General features: G+C 39.5%; 1 protein-coding gene and 1 long non-coding RNA gene across 3 annotated transcripts in view; both read right to left on the bottom strand.

The window, feature by feature from the left end:
• The window catches only part of LOC146556664 (nectin-2-like), a 76239-nt gene extending 58590 nt beyond the window's left edge, over nt 1-17649 (bottom strand). The window contains exons 1-6 of one of the 2 annotated variants that reach the window (XM_085250465.1): nt 17618-17649; nt 15792-15941; nt 14348-14689; nt 13927-14229; nt 13040-13133; nt 9168-9195 (exon numbers count right to left, since the gene is read on the bottom strand). In XM_085250465.1, the coding sequence (XP_085106591.1) occupies nt 9168-9195; nt 13040-13133; nt 13927-14229; nt 14348-14689; nt 15792-15906 (882 nt within the window). In that variant the 5' untranslated portion in view covers nt 15907-15941; nt 17618-17649. Of the gene's footprint in view, nt 1-9167; nt 9196-13039; nt 13134-13926; nt 14230-14347; nt 14690-15791; nt 15942-17617 lie in introns of those variants that run through there. The other variant, XM_085250464.1, reaches the window with a different exon arrangement.
• Nucleotides 763-3997, bottom strand: LOC146556665 (uncharacterized). The gene is made up of 3 exons (XR_014889072.1): nt 3856-3997; nt 1894-1938; nt 763-1320 (listed from the first exon to the last, which is right to left on the bottom strand). It is a non-coding gene; the product is annotated as an uncharacterized LOC146556665 (long non-coding RNA).

Below are 17649 nucleotides of genomic sequence, written 5' to 3'. Positions count from 1 at the left end.
CCCCAAGAAGCTCTCCCCGGAGCTCCCTTTGGCTGCTGGGGTCGGCATACGTTCAACTTTAAAATCACTCTTGGTTCTTGGCTAGCTTTGTGTTAGCATCCTTTGTGTACTGATGCTTGCAAGAAGCTAAAGTTGCTTTGGCAGAATTTTCTTTCTCATATATGCACACATAAGGAGAGAGATGTTTTATAAGCTTTAGTCATCACCGTGCACTTTTCCTGATTCACACAAAATACAGCAATCTGGCACCTTCCCACAGGGTCTTGCACGAGTATTAAACATGTTCATTTGTGCTTTGGACTGTCACCAGATTTCTTCTAGAAGTTTCTTGCCAGTCAGCAACTATCTTGGCAACACCACTTGAGTTTGTGTGTTGCATGCTAACATCCTTATCATATGTGTAATAATACTAAAGCTTCATCTTATGCACACACAAAAAACAAATATGGCTCCTTCGTGCAGGGTTTTCTGGTATGTTCATTTATGCTTCCCAATTTAAAAAAAAAAAAAAAAAAAAAAAGACAAAGCAAAGTTCTTGCTTCTCAGCCACTGCGGCCACATCCTCACCGTTTTTTAGGCAGTTATATAAACATACTGTGAGTGAGTCATAAGCTTAAATACAATAGTTGAAGGAACAAAAACGTAATGTTTAAAAATACCAGTCAAATCTGATTAAAGTAAATAATAAGTATACAATGTAGTTTTAAGACTTCTCAATGTTTCGTAACATTAATGTTCTATGAACTCGTGAGTCCAGAAATCTGAATGTCATGAAAAGTATTTATTATTCGTGTATTATTATTTTACAATACAAGGTTGTTTTTTTCCTGATACTTCATGCAAACCACATTTCTCCAGGCCTGTCCTAATCAGCTTACTCAGTATCACTAGATCCAATGCTGCTCCTCCAGCAGAGCACACAAAAGTAGGAGAGACCAGAGATGCCATGGCTTAGTTAGGAGACTGTTTGCTTCAAGGCCACTAGAGGGTGCTGCCATAAAACAATAAATGAATTGACCTTTTGACCTGCTCACACTCTTTTATGCAAAACCCTGTTGATGTTACACACACACACACACACACACACACACAAAGAGATTCTAGGTCTGACCAACCGTGGGCAAAAAGATGACAGTCAATAAAATTCTAAAATTTTATTTATAAACACAATGAATAGTAGTTAAAAGTCCAGTGTCCCATTTAGGTACAAAGTAAAAACACACAGTCCAAGGCCAGAGCCAGCTATGCCACAAAGCCAGTTGCACTCCACACGTTGTTCACTTCAACAGGGGTAGCAATTGTCCTCTGAGACCCACCACCCTGTAAGTAGAAAGCCTGCACAGAGCGACAAAATAAGACAATTCACTATATAATTCACAGCCCATCCATCCCAAACATATCAGATCATTAGAGGTTTTGTCACATTACATACCTGCACTGAGAGACAAAATAACACAGCAGTGTTTGTAATGTGGGCTATAAGTAGACTAGCATATCAGTGCAATCAATTACACCTGCCTCCAATTAGTCCAGCCCTTTTACAGTCATTGACTGGGTGAGAAAACATGAGCAAATCAACCCAAGAGACAAGCAGGAAGACTCTCTGAAGGCTCCTGTGGCTGCACAGGCAGTCTTACAATTACGAGGTTGGAGAGTTGTTGTTTCAAAATGTTCACACTGATTTCACATGCTCATTAACTCACAACCAGCTGACCATATATATTTCTGCTGCTGAGCTGCTTTTTGATGGAGATTTTCTGAATTTATTTTGCTACCATAAGAGCAGACTCCATGCTGAAAGCATGTGCACTGTCACTTGCAATGAGTGGCACTAATGACGCTAAATTTAATTACAGGTCATGGACAGCCTTCATAAATGCTCATATTACTCACCCACACTGAATTCCAGCACAGGTTCATCTGGGTCCTGACTATTTCCTGCAAAGTAACACAAACGTCATCAGAACATTAAGTCAGAGAAACAACATTTGGAGCTTTTGTACATGATAAATTATACTGCAGTAGTAAAACAAAGTCAAGCAGCAGTACATTTATTAAAATCACCTTCAGCTGTAATATTTAAACTGATTTAGTGTCAATTTAGATTATGTTTAGATTAAAATGAAACTAGTACCCTTGTAATGTCTTTTTAAATTAGAGGTAAATATTTGTATATTTTTTACATAATATAATTATATTTACTGGATTTTCTCTCTATTGTAGTTTAGTATTATAGTTATTACTTGTTTTTTATTGACTTGTCTTGTTTTTACAATGATTTGCTCTGAATGCAGCCTTTAAAGAAAAGACTATCTGTTCAGTAACTATCCATCAGACTGGGTCCATGTTACCAGCCAAATGGGTAATAATTAAAGTAAGTTTTGAATTACGTATATTTGGGTGTTTAGGTGACACTTTTGCAAAAAAAAAAATATATATAATTAGGTTTAAAAGAACTAAACATGTATGTATTTAAAAACAATAAGTGTGTTAGAATTACTACAGCAACAGGTTGTAGCTCACTGTACTATTTTTGAGCACAACTTTGGTGCTTTTGCCTCATTTTTAAATCAGTGATCCCAGTAGCACAGTCTAAGCAGAGACCTCAGTGCTTGGCAAACAATCAATAGAATCAATTTAATTATTAAAAAGAAACAAAATAAATGCCAACCATATAAAAAAAAACATAAACTTAAGGAAAAAACTAAACTTGATTTTGTGTCTTTAGGCTATTGTTAACAGCAAGCATGAGGTTAGTGCATATGTATTATTATTGGAAAGATTACTGCAAAGAAAAAAAGGTTGAACCAGGAGGGGGCGATATTGCTCTTCTTACCATGAGTTACATGCAGGCTATTACTTACCATGTCACTCACATTTATTTCACAAAACAGCTGAACCCACTTAATTCGATTTAATTGTATTTATGCAGAGCTGAATCACAACAACAGTCTCCTCGAGGTGGTATAGATTGTAAGGTAGAAAGTCTACAATTAAAAAGAAAAAACCTCAATACAGTGGGAAGGAACAACTCACTTTTAACAGGAAGCACCCTCTGGCAGAACCACGGTCAGGGAGGGGCAGCCCGCTGCGACCCTTTGGGGATGAGGAGACGAAAAAGGGGACAAAAGACACACTGTGGACGAGAGCCAGAGATGAACAAGAACTAATTATTGAATGCAGAGAGGTGTATAAACACATGGTGGGAATCCCCCAGCAGGGTAGTCCCAGGGTAACTAAGGGAGGATTCATGGTCACCTGATTCAGCCCTAGCTATATGCGTTGGCAAAAAGGTAACTTTGAAACTTAATCTTAAAAGTAGAGATAGTGTCCGTCTCCTGCATTCAAACTGGGAGCTGGTTCCACAGAAGGATGATCCCCTTCTACTTCTAAATATCCTAAAAACCACAAGGAAGCCCACAGTCTGAGAGCAAACTATCAAACTACGAGGTCTTTAAAATAAGATGATTATTCAAGACCTCATGTGTGATGGGAAGGATTCTAAATTTGATGCTGGACCCACAAATCATAAAAGAGAAACACTAACTCACACACACCAGAAAGTGCCAAGAATTATAATTATATGTAATTTAGTTTTGCGTTCCTTTATAATGCTTTCAACTATACAAATAAGACACTTCATGGGGGCGCCTGAGCCTTGTAGACACAACAAATACTGAACAAACCTCATGCGCCCTGTTGTTGACAAAACGATAAAAATGAATGTGTACTTCTGTCTTATTTAGGTCATTTTTGTAGTTTTTGTAGACAGACTACTGTAATTTCTCAATAAAATGTCGCTTATTATCGCTCACTCTCAAGAACAAAAACGTGAGTAATTTCCCAGTAGCTCACCATATTTGGGATCTTCTAACATCCACACTTCATGTTTAAACGGTGGTGCGGAGGCGGTGTACCGTCGCAGGCCGGATGTAGCATTCAGCGCGGTGTGCCTTTTTTTCAGTTGCTAAGCAACAGATTTGTCCCGCCCCTTTCGTTATGACGGGGCGGGCCAGTCCTTTGACTGGTGACGTTACAAAGAAACGTCAGGTGACGTTACAAAGAAACCTTAAACCGACCTTATATATAGACCTGGCTGTTCAGTTGAAACGCATTCACACAGCGGGACAGCAGCGCTTTAAACGTTCAAACACGGAGTTTAACACAAAACAACATTTTAGACATAAAAAACAAAAAAGTGAAATGGCAAGCTCGAACTGTAACACAATGACAAATGATGAAACAGTTCAGACCAATGGGGATAATTCTACAGTACATGCTTTGGTATCCCTCTTGAATAACTTGTTCAGTAGTTTTTCGATCAAGCAGTGGGGAGAGCTTATCTCAGGCTATCCGGATTGCTTCACCGCTAAGCGGCTTGTAGGTTTTGTAGAGGACGTAATGGACCTGTGTGCACAGTCAGTAGCAGTATCACCACTGAGGTCTTCCCAGAACGCCCCTGTACATGAAAACTGTTCTGTCCACACCACTACTGGCAAAACGGTTTTGTCACGTGTGAAATTTTTGGACGATTCTGCTGAGCAGGAGTTTGATACAGCACAGAATATAGATGCTAACAGCCAAGAAACAGCTAACACAGAAGAAAGCTGTCAAAATGCTGACCAACACAGTGCTGCAAAAGCAGAAAACAATCCAATTCCAGATCCCCAGCAGCAGAAATCCTGTGTTGAACATGAAGCCAGCATCCCACCGTTAACAAACGTAAGTCAAACGGAGTCATATAAAAAGATACAGCATCACAGATCTTCTGTAGACTGTGAGCCACCTGAAAAAACAGACTTTGAAAGATGGTTAGAGACATTAATTCAGGCTGTGCTTTCAAAGCTTGGTAAACTTTTAAAGTGCCCTCATTCTCACCAAAAACGTTTGTTGGATCTACTCTTGGACAAATTCAAGGGGATGGATTTGCATTTAGACCGAAAAGTGCAGAATTATTTTGACTGCATTGCTAATGCGATTTTCACTGATATTTGTGACAAATTACATAAATTGTCACTAATATCATTGAAAATGGGGAGGAGTGGGGAGGAGGATTCAATGAATTTAATGGAACAACCAATATTTAATATCATAACTACTTCAGTATTCCAAGAACACCTGTTGGCAGTAACAGTTACTGATAGACTGGAATCATATGAAAAGAAAGAAAGATGCAGATTTTCAGTGGAAATCTTTGTGGAAGGACTGATTTCCCAGGTTTCAAAAAAATCAGGCACAGTCTTCAGCATTGAAAGTGCTGAAGCTATCTCCAACCGGCTTACCATGAAAATCTGGACTGAAATCAGGGCCAGATACGACAAAATCCCACCAGAGAAGTTCAAGAAACTCAGCGAGAGGGTTTTCAAATCCCTCTGTAAAAGATGGAAGCATGCATCTTTGGTGACATTCTGGCAATTAAACTTCCAAGATCTTGATGAAGATATTGTTAAAACTTTCAAAAGAAAGATATTCACAGAACCAAGTTGCATATCTAAGTGCTTCTCATCGGTGCGGGCATTTTTTGGGAGGTGTAAGGGAAGAAACAAAGTTTCCACTTTATAGTGACATCGTGATATCAACAGCAAAATATTTTCTAAAACTCACTGGACACTTTAAATGAGCTAGTTTTACATTTAGATCAGATCAAGTCATTTTTGAAATCCCCAGGAATGGTCGCGGCAGATGGCCACCCCGCCCTGAGCCTGGTTCTGTCGAAGGTTTCTTCCTCTTAAAAGGCAGTTTTTCCTTCCCACTGTCGCCTCGTGCTTGCTCAGAGGGGTTTGTTCTTTTGGGGTTTTCTTTTTAATACTGTAAGTTGTTACCTTACAGTGTGAAGCACCTTGAAAACACCATTGTTTCCTTTGGTGCTATACAGATTGAAGTGACTTGCACTGATAACATAACTAAGCTGGGACTTTAATTTAACATCAATAAAATTATAAAAATATTACATCTTGATTTCTGCTTGTTTTCATTGTCTGTGACTTAATGAATACAAATGTGTAATTTAACAGATTCTTTCTTTATGTTAGTCTGACCGGTGATTCCACGTTGGCCTTAGGTGTTGGCGCGGATACGCTGCAGCCCCTGAGCCATTAATGGCCCAGCACACTACAGTAAAAACAAAACAACAGCCATCTGTCCAACTAGGAAAGGAAAATAATAAACTGCCTCCTTGGAGGCAACCTGACTCAAAACAGTTGCAGTCCAACTCAGACTGACTGCAATCACTCTCAGGCAGATTGATGAAGATCTGCAAATAACTGTTGTCTAATTTATAAACGCAGACAGATTGCCAACACGTCTGTTCACAATAGAGGACTGTACTTACATGGTTGCAAACTGGTTGTTATCTTGCTTATATGAAAACATTGCTTTGGAGCAATGAAACTCAAACACATTCATTTTTAAAATGCTTCAAAATGAAATTTTGAAGCATTTGGCTTTATGCTTTGAAAGTGCCGTTGTGAGTGGGAGTGTGAAATCCTTACTTGATGTGTTCCCTTTGCCTTTACTGTTTTCAGTTTTATCAGTTTTCAGTTTTATTTGTCATATGCAAGTTAGCACAGGGTCAACATTGCAATGAAATGTGTTTGACGAGCAGCAGTCACTCAGCAGCATGGTACAGTAGAAGAAAATATAATAAAATATAATAAAATAAAATAAAAAATAGAAAAATAGTAAAGAGCAAAATATTTGAAAGACGTGGTAAAAGAGAAAAGATGACTAAATATATATATATATGTATCTATAAATATATGTACACTAGTGATTAAATAAGAAAATCTTGAAAAGAAATATGACGGGAGGTCAGATGGGATATTGCACAGGAATGAGCAGCAGAAAATTACAGTATTACTCAGACTTTTAATAGTCATATTGTCAGTTTTGGCCGACGGTCATGGGTCACTTCCACTAAAATAGCACGAGACTGGAGTAAAATGTACTTTATTAATGAGAACACATGGTGATACAGCAAAGAATCCAACCCTTCTGAAAAGCAAATGGCTTCCTGTTATACTCTACCTGATTCAGGTGAACATCTGGAATAGACCAAGTCTGGGGGTCAGCAAACCAAAGGAAAACAAAACCCTCCCCATAAGAAAACCACTACAATATAACCAACACGTTCTCACTCCCAAAGCGTAACATTTTACGCTAGGTGACAAATCGTCACCATATTACGTTTTCGGCTACCCACCACGTTCCTAAATGACGACCTCGGAAAAAAGAGGAAATATGAGAACTGTCTGGACTGAATCTACACATGTTTGCTCTTTTTCTTCAAATCGCTTAGAAACACGCTATTTAACATCATTAAAGTCCTGGATAAGGTCAGGAATAAGGTTATGGTCAGGGCTAGGGATAAGGTTAGGTTTAGGGCTGGAATACAGGGCTGGAACGTCTATTACCGCGGGAGCGTCATTGAACTGGATTCCAGCCATAGCCCGCCGCGTACCATAAGAACGCCGAAGGTCTCCTTTCACGTTCCTCAGGAACGCCGCGGGACGTGACAAAACGTCGACATGTTACGCCTCGGGAGTGAGAACGGGCTGATATAACACATCATAGACATATGAAGATTTGTAACAAGTCCTATAAATAACTCCATAACATATAAACTTCAGTCTCTTCTATATACATTAAAACAGCGGTCCCCAACCTTTTTTGCGCCACGGACCGGTTTATGCCCGACAATATTTTCACGGACCGGCCTTTAAGGTGTCACAGATAAATACAACAAAATAAAACTAGTACCGATACCGGAAAAAAAGAAGATTTATTCATAACACACGTGAAAGACCCAGGAAAACAGAGTTAACGATAAAAACGATAACAAAATAACGATAAAAAACGATAAAAACTCTGAAAACCATACATTTCACACCCGAGCCTCATCTCTCGACCAAACGACGGTCCGTGGCCCGGCGGTTGGGGACCGCTGCATTAAAACACCTTAACCACAGTTAGGTTTCAGCCCTCGCTGACTCAGAACAAAGTAAGACAATCAGAGTTCGATTGGTTTTTACTTGTGCAGGGGAAGCCTGGTCGGATTCTCAGAGTTGCAAGCTCTACACCCAAACTCAGACAACTCCAACTCCAGCCTTTTATTGAATGAAAACAGTTACACAACCGCCCATTGTAAACCCCATATGTTGTGTGGTAAAAGCTAAGGCACTGTGTGTGTGTGTGTGTGTGTGTGTGTGTGTGTGTGTGTGAGTGAGAGAGAGTGTATGTGTGTCTGTATACGTGACTTCCTGCTTACAAACGTTTTAACCGCATCTCTAGTCATAAAAGGGTCATCTCCCCTCAACCTCGTATATGGCTTAACCTCTCTAACAGTCCACCATTTACATGGTGAGCCCATAAAGGGCAGGAAGTGAACATTCCTTACCAAATAAGGAAACCAGAATCTTACATAGATTGTGCCTGCAGTTGAAAACTATAGCTAGTAACATCCCCAACATCCTACATGTGGGGGAGGAACAGAAAATATCTGAACATACAGTTCAAGACAAGGTCCAAGCACAATAATGACAACTTTTAACAAAATCACTCCAACACACTCCCCTAGCCTGGCACATTGGTTTTCTCCAGGAGCTCATAAGCAGGTGATTGAGCTGCTTTTACTCTTTACAAAGTGAGTACTGTTAACACTTCTCTTTTTACATATACAACTAATTTAGGTTACAGACAAATGATTAAATGTGAACAGCTCTAACACAGGTTCTTTTCCTGACACAGGTAGGATGGCCAGTCCCCCTGTCTCTTCACCTTTAACGAGTCACTTAAATAACAACCCAAAAAGCCTAATAAAGAATCACAATCAACCAGTGTGTGTTTTTCTTCATTACGGTTTTTAAATACAAATCAGTCAGTCAATTAATAAAAATACAAGTAAGGGTAATGGAACCCCTGGTCTCCATTACACACATAAATACCATAAAGACACTAAGTCGTAGAGCTCTGAACTCCTTGCTTCTATGATATTTACACTTCTTCTTGGCCTTCTCCTTCACTCTGAGTCACTCCAGGATAAACGCATCAGCTCAGACATACAATAATTAAAATATGTGTAGGTGACCGTTTGGCAGAAGACGATGTCGAGGCGGTACTGCAGTGACACGTCCGAAGGAAGTCAATAGACTTCTTGGCTTTGTTGCTCATCATGGCGCTGTAGTCCGTGGGCGTGGCCTGCAAAAAGTGTAAATAAACCATCAGAGACCAAACACAAATATGCCTTCCAACCACTAGTTTAGACAACATCTTGCAAAGAGTGTGTATTTCAGAGTGCAGTTGTTTTTAAATTTGACAGAAACAGAAATAAAGTCGGAAGAGAAGGACAACAGGGAAAGCAGAAGCACCGACACACTGAAATCTTTTAGGGTCAAGCTCCAGAACTAGCCACAAATCCTGCTGGAAAGAACCTAAAAATACTTAAAAATACTTGCAGAGATCGAATGGAGCCGTTAACTCAAAAGCCTGGTGTCAGGCATGTTCTTTAATAAATAAGAAACGAGCTGATATGTTACAGACCCCAGTCTTTACGTAAAGAAAAAGCTGACATTTAGAGAGAGAGGTCTGGGCTTCTCTGCTTGGGCTGCTGCCCCCGCGACCCGGCTCCGGATAAAGTGGAAGAAAATGGATAGATGAATGAATCTTGAAAATGAACAAGTCTTCCAGTACAGAGTAAAATGTGAGAGTGAAAATATTGCGTGTACTTAAAACCCCTGGAGGGTCTTGGGTCGATTTGTGGCTATTTTCAAATTTTGATTACATGCCATTTGCACAGTGTTGAATGGACTATAGCCAAATTCTCCAAAAAAAAAGTTTGATATGATTTTATTTCAAAATTCAAGTCTGACTTCCTTCAATTAGCTTCAGTGGCTAAGCTACAGACAAACTTACACTATTGTGCTTAGTGGTCGATTTGTGCCCCATTGAAACCCATTATAAACGCTATTTTTCACTGCAAATTAATTACGGTCAAAGGGATCGTTGATGTTTAGCGTTCATTTTCATTTTGCAGGACGGGCCTTAGAGTTGTAATTTTTTTATTTGTCCACCGGGTGGCGCCCTTGCTCCACATTTGACCCCGGGCTGGAAAACAGCGGGCTGCTTAGATAGACCTGCGGGAAATGAAGCCTCATTTCCGGCGTGCAGCAGCGGCTTCGCCCGCTGATCGGGCGGGACAATTTTTTGGTCCCTAGGACCGTGAGAGGGTGCTTTTTTTTTCTTTTTTTTTAGTCAACAGGAAATGACGTATTTGTTGTCACGTGGTATCGGGCGTGTGTGCTGGAAAAACGGGTCCCCGGTGATCGTGCCCCGGTAACAATGGCGTGTCCAGCGGGATGGCCTGGGGGGGCACAGGCCACCCCCCAAACCAGACTGGCCACCCCAGGTGCCACCCCAAAGGCAAAACAATAAAATTCAATCAAATATCAAATGTCCGATTATGTTTTCACGGTGACGCTCAGATATCCGAGTGTAAGTGAATGCAGCATCGCTTCTGCGCATCACGTTAGCAAAGGTAGGAGAGCCAAGCGCGAAAGATGGCACTGCAGGAAACAATTTTTCGGTGAAAGAAAATGAGGACAGAATAAATGTCCCGGTAAGTAATATCAAGTTTGTTGAGTTTAGTAAACTTCGGTGAAATTAGAATACCAAGGAAAAAAATAACACTTAAAGAATTATTGCAGCTGTGGAATATTTCAGACAGTATGCTACTGAGGGCAGCTAACATAAGAGTTATGCGTTATAAGATATAATCTAAGTCGTAACATTGCTGTATGGAGCTGCAGATTTGGTTGCAGGTTAACATAGCTGGACTGGCCATCGGGCATACCGGGCATATCCCCAGTGACTTATTTTTTATTTTTTTTGTAATGGCATGAACAATGAGAGGTGGTGGATTGGCCAGATGCAGGTCGATGTGTAGAAATAACTCCGTTGTTTGGTGGTGGCTATGACGGGGCTTCCACAGAGGCAACAGGTGGATGAGGGAAGGGGAGGCAGGAGGAGAGACCCGAAGCAGCCACCAGTCCGAGTGTCAGGTGAACTGAACTTCAGGTAAGAAGTTATGACCTGCAGTCTATCTGGGTCAGATATAAACCAAGTTTAGGTGCAGTTTATTTTCATGTTGCTGACTTTTTACTGTCAGTTGCAATAACTCATACTGCGTTCTAGCCAGTTTGACGGAGTTTTTATACAGCTGGGTGGGTGCTATGATGTTACTGATAGTGAACTTTATTTTATTCATAAGGTTAGTAGAGTTGCCAACGGCTCCTTAAAAAAATGGAATGGTCCCTCATTCAGAGAAAATATTACACGTTTCGTATTGAGCTGAGAAGAGACGCAGTTTGTCCCGGACTTTAGCTAGAATGGAAAAAAGACACAAAGCTGGATTTATTCTGTCTTTATGCTGCACAGCTGCCTCTTCTCTCATTCTCTCCCCCTCCCTCTCCTGTTGCTACTTCAATCATGAAACTGATCAATGATCAGCTGATCGGCTTTTCTCTCTTGTTTATCGCCCACTTTGCGCCAGAAAGAGGAAACCAGCAGATGTTGCGCTAAACAACAGCAGCACGTTTAAGCTTGATCGGCTGTTGTTAGAATGTATTTAATATTAATTTCTAGTATCAGCTGATGTTTGCTGGAGCCACAGCTGTAAAGCTGCTGGTCATGATGTCTGTTTAGATATGTGGTGAGAGGGAAACATGAAGATGAAACCAGGAGATGTCCTTACTGAACCATCAGAGCTGAACAGGTGATGGAGAAACAGGTTTACCTTTTAGGTGACATGAATGAGTTGAAGGGAAGTTATGAACTGTTTCTGAGAGACAAATAACACCAGGATCCTTTTTTATGTAGCAGACAGCTGGTAACTGTGCAGGGGCGGGTCTAGCAAAGTTTTGCCAGGGGGCCAGGTAGGGCATTAACAGGGAAAGGTGGGCACAAAGAAATACTTTTCTTTCTTATTCTCATTTAAAATACCTAGTTTTTATTAAATAATTATCTAAATCTTACAACCAAAGTTTTTATCTGACGTAAAATGTATAGAAATCATACATATACCAACAAGACTGTACATCACTGTCACAACAGGGTTTGTTTTCAGTCAAAGTCTTTATGGCTTTACTACCTGGTGGGTCGGTCTGTAGTAAAAATGCCCAATTTTTTTGTCCCAGTCCAGCCCTGCAGGTTAATACTGGCAGTGTCACCATGCCAGCTGACTGTATTTTATCATCAGCCAGTGTTGTTCTTTATCAATATTACCAAAGTTTACGATAAGGCAGCATAGAAAGTATTTACTTGCTTTCAGGTTTCATTCAAATGTTAGTCTTTTCAGTTGTTTCCCCACTTTTTTCCTGTTTCAAAATCAAACACCAGTTTGTGAGAAGATTATCTTCTTTTTTTAACAGGCAGATAAAGTTTTGCATTGGCATTGGCTAATTTGTCAATTGTTTGTTACAAATGTTCGTATTTTAATTTTCAAAAATGTTTTTGCCCAAAACATATGTGCACTATATGTCAGTAAAAATACTATGCAAATATTGCTGTCCTTGACTGCTGAGTAAACACTGACAAAGCACTGATTGTATCTCTTGTACTTTATCAACGCAGTATCTAAAAACTTTGCACCGTAGTGGTTAAAATCTCATTCTAATAAGAGTTAAAAGTGCATTTGGTTATTAGGTTTATAGGATTATTGAATTATGGTTAAGGGTTGGTAGAATTTTTTTTTAAAACATTATCTTCCAATTAAATCTGCCACCCTTCTCCAAATCTGTGCCCCTACCTGGCCCCCCCAACAAAAATTTTCTAGACACGCCACTGGCTATGGTAGTTCAGATAGGACTACTGGGAATGAAATTTGAGAAATTATATATGAACAAAACCTCACAAACTTTGTTAACCATATAAAAACACTCTATACCGCTCTTTTTTTTTTCATGGCTCAGCACAGGTCACTTGAGACAAACAAAAAGAACCAATGAAATGAATGTTTCAGCTGAAACTGTTATTCAAGCTACTTTACCTGCTCCATGTAAAATTTGCACTTGGATTGGCTTCTGTCACACACTCAAATGAGTCCTCAGATTTTGCTCTGATGTTCACTTCTGTGGGAGAGACTGCAAGAGCAGAAAGACAGCTGTGTTAATCCTGAACTGAGGACACAGTAATAACATGAAAATAATGTTTCGCCAATGTTTCCTACATCTTGAATCCAAACTCGACAAACTTTTGGGACTGAGGCTGATGTTGTGTGGTTCAGGCCATGATTCAGTCTTTAGCAATAACAATGGTCTTTTTTTTAATCAGTCTAGATGTTTTTGTCTTTCAGAAAGAATTTTCCCATCTATTGTGACAACATGCTACAATGTGACAAACAGGAGGCAAAGTCATGAGATTTGGGATGTTTCACTCCCATTCATTTAAAAAAACAAAAAAGCACACACTCGAGAATAAAGAGGAAAAACAAAACAAAGTATCTGGATAGGACTTGATCCTCTTTCCAGTAACAAACATTTAGGTCCACTTTCTTAGTTTTAGTCATTTCCTTGAGGGTTTTGTCAAACATCAAAGTAACACTGCCTCTGTTTTATTTAATTATGTAAGGAGTCGAACCAAAGTTTGGTACATGGAATGTTTTGTCTTTACTACACATAAAGCTTTTAGCGTTTTCAGAATTCAGCAACAGATTATATCTATCAGTCCCTTAGTAGTGTCCTAGGTATTCTGTCTGTTATAAATAAACTGTACAACTGTTTCACTAACAGAGTCCTGCGCTTGAGTCTGTTCATGCATTGCGACTGATGCGTCCACTGGCTAATTTTCAGAGATTTCCAAGAAAAAATATAACAAATGCATCAACCATGGATAAAATAAATAAATAAATAAACTACATCAGCAACTGATACTCACAGTAGATCTGTATAGTGAAGGGCAGACTTTCAACTTTAGACAGGAAGTCACCACTGATGACACACTGGACCTGGTGACCGTTAATCTCTCTCATAGGAACACCAAACAGAGAGCTGACTGTGGTAGTCGTGCCATTGTCATACTGTGTGGAATTTGTTGTCGTCCTCACTTTGTCTCCCAAAGCACCAGTGAGCCACCTCACCTCTGCAGGAGGCTTCGATCCAGCAGCCGTGCAGGTAGCAAATAAAACCTCTTCTGTGCCCAAAGTGGGAAGATTGTCCTTGATGCTTGTGAAAGGAGGCACTAGGAGAGTTACAGCACTAATTTAAATGAACATGCAAGACAGATGGTGACAATAACTGTTTCTCACATACAAACACAAGAGTATTTTAAAATAAAGATAAACAAAAGTTTAGTATACCAAGCAAGTTTAGAGGTATTTCTGTCTTCTGATTTCCACTGGGAAACAAGGTGAAGATGCACGTGTAGCTGCCTTCATCCTTCAGGGCAACATTGGATAACTGGAGAGTTGCATTTTTGTCATTAAAATTCCCAATATATTTAAATCGATCATCACGTTCACTGACAAACTGTGGTCCATCTCTGGGTAGGATAGTTAGAAAATTGTCATTGTGAGGTTTTTCTCTCGTCCTCCTCTGCCAGGTAATCTGTGTCAGGTCATCATTGGTATCCATGACATAACACGATAACATAGCGGTACCTCCTTGAACCACTTTCACATTTCCACCAATCACCCGGAGAGCTGTAAAGAGCATTCACACAAAAATTTAATGAATAATGTATGTGTGTGTGTGTGTTGGGGTGGGGGTGGGGGGTTAAGGGTGGTGTCTGAGAGGCAGATGTGCAAAATAAGGACAATCATGGATAATACCTCCCTCCCATTATGAATGAAATGTGCTCTATTTGGAAGCAGCCCTCCCCTGTCGACAGGTTGTGTGTGAAACTTTAAATCATCAAACTGTAAATTATAAATTTTAAATTGTTATTGATCCCTTTACCCCGAGTCCTAAAGTGAATATTTATTTTCTTACTCTTCTTATATTTATTGTTTGTTTATTTGCACTGGTGTAACTGAAGCCTCGTCGTCTCGTCTCTCTATATACTGGACTGTATGTAGCGGAGATGACAATAAAGTTTACTTTGACTGCAGCAGCAAGAAGGCGCACCGAGGGCTCTCGCGCTCACTTTTCGCGTATAGAATTTCGAAAAAAAAACATCGGTGCAAATTATAAGTCTGTATCATGATGTCTGGTGTTTTCGTGTTTGTTGTTTTGTTTTTATTTTGTTTTATTTTGCGAGTTGGTTATTAGATGCTGCTCCAGTCAGCCAGAGAATCCCCGTCCTCTCCTCCCTGTGTCGCAAGCAGCGGGCGCGCCTCGCAAACGGAGGGCGCCCTTATTCCCAGCAAATGGCCGTAAGAACACCGATCAGTGTCTATGCCATCCTCAAAATGCGCTGGCATGATGTCGGGGCAGAGTACGAGCAACTTTTTTGCCGATGCCCGTGATGCCGCCCTGGGCAACTGCCCGTCTCGCCCATATCAAAAACAGTTACTGATGAGTACTTAGCCAGGAGTGGGTTATAAAAACAAAACACGACTCTCAATCCTACACTTTTACATTTTTTAAAAACATTTTTAAAACATAATAATTTACAATTGATGTTTAGCGTAGAAACTCGAAGTGATCACCTACAGTGAAGAAATTAAATACCAAAACGAAGGTGATCGCGGGCAGCTCACTAAAAAAAAAGGGGGGTTTTCTTCTTATTTAAAATAAGAGATGTAAGACGTTTTCTATTCTACCTTCGACCAAAGCAACAGCAATAAAGGATAATCCACGTACCTTCAGCGTCTGTACTCATCAGAAGCACTATCATCAGAAGCATACGTGTCATGGAGTCACATCGTAAAGGGAAACGGTGGCAGTAATTGGCACAAAAGAAGGCAGCTTCATCCATCCGCAAATCTTAAAGTTATAAGAACGTTCCAAAGTCTGGGGAAAAAACGTTGTTAGGTCGGTAAACGAAATACATATTCGTGTAAACCAGAGGCGGAGCCAGGGGCTTAGCCCAAAAGAGTAGTATGCATGTGGGATTTATTTATTTTTTTTGGGGGGGGGGGGCTAGAAATGACTGAAAGATTAATTGGCTCTGTTTTGACTTTTGCTCAAAAATATATATATATCACATGTGCAGGACACCTTAAACTAGTTTTTTTAATTAAGCAGCAAGGCAGAACAAGGTCAGGGCTGTATCAAGACATGAGGACTAAACCCCAATTCAACCAGACCCAGAACTGATCCAGAATTAAAACAGGACTACAACAGTTCAAAGTCAGGACTACTTGGGATTTAACCAAGACAGAACCAGAATCAGAACTAGATGATACTAGCACTAAAAATCATCATAGACCTGCACTACACTTATTTTTTTTAATTCTACCAAAGTACACTATTTAGACTGAGAAAAGTTTATATACTTATTTAGCCTTGTTGTGCAAACAAGCCTGCATAACTTAATAAATACAGAATTTGAAAAATAACAAACCTAAAAAGAAACACTAGGTACGAGATACATGAGGACCTATGATATGGCGATACTTTTGGTAAACGACCATTTGACTAACATGTGTGTCTCACCTGCTCTTGTTCATCTCTGTTCTGTCCTCATTCTCCTCTCTCTCCCTCTCTGTTCCTCTCTCTCTCTCTTTGTGCTGACAATCATCAAATATACAGATATTTACAAACTCTTCAGATAAAAACACTTTTTTAATTGTAACATCAAATCAGACTAAATGTTTATTTTTTTAGATTGATAAATATAAAAAACATATTTGTTAACTTTAAGAGTAAAGAGAGAAACTGTCTCTATGGCACCAAATTGTATTCAAACTGAGCCACACTTATGCAGCTCCACAGTTCTTTTCCTGGTGTTTTGGTTGACATCTCTTGATTTTCCCATGTCACAGAAACAGGCTCTGTGTTTTGCCTTATATGCATCCACAGGTGTGCCACCAATTTACTCACATGGACTCTACTAACCTATCAGAAGCTTCTTCAGCTCAGAATGGAATCGTCTGGAGTTTTCTTAATTATTAACAATAAACTTAGTGTATATGTACTCCTACATTTGATGAAAGTGATAAAAATAGACAGCTCTGTCTCTCTTTATTCTGACATTTAACTAATTCAAAATATATTTCAATATTTATCTAAAACAAAAGTTTACTCTAAATTGATGTTGTACAGTAAAAATGTTTTATGTTTTCTCCCTAAAGTGTATGTAAATATCTGGTTACAAATGTAAATATCCTGCTGTGTACTGAAATCCCTCTTGTTTTGCATAGAAATATACTGAACAACATACAAAGCATAATATATAAAATAACATTTACCTGAGTTTTTTCTTTGAAAGAAGCCTCTAATGTCCATTCTTATATTTCAGTACATAACTGAAACCAATTTAGTCGGGGAGGGTAAGAACTGAAAATATGAAATAAACACACCTAAGCTAAGACTCGCATTTGTTCGGCTTTTCATTTCGCCATTTGTTGATTCACTTGAAGAGCAAGTAACGTAATATTGGTCAAGTGATCAGTTTCATATCAATCTTTCATGATTCACCGTCATATTTACATTATTTGTACAGTACGAATGATTTGCTTTGGTACCTGGTCAAACTTTAGCTCTCCTTAGTATGGCT

Source organism: Mchenga conophoros, linkage group LG16 (assembly GCF_057382185.1).
Source record: "Mchenga conophoros isolate Kocher_MC1m ecotype Shallow Benthic linkage group LG16, M_conophoros_male_GT1.1, whole genome shotgun sequence".
Taxonomy (NCBI): Eukaryota; Metazoa; Chordata; class Actinopteri; order Cichliformes; family Cichlidae; genus Mchenga; species Mchenga conophoros.
This window is presented reverse-complemented; position numbering and strand designations above follow the sequence as displayed.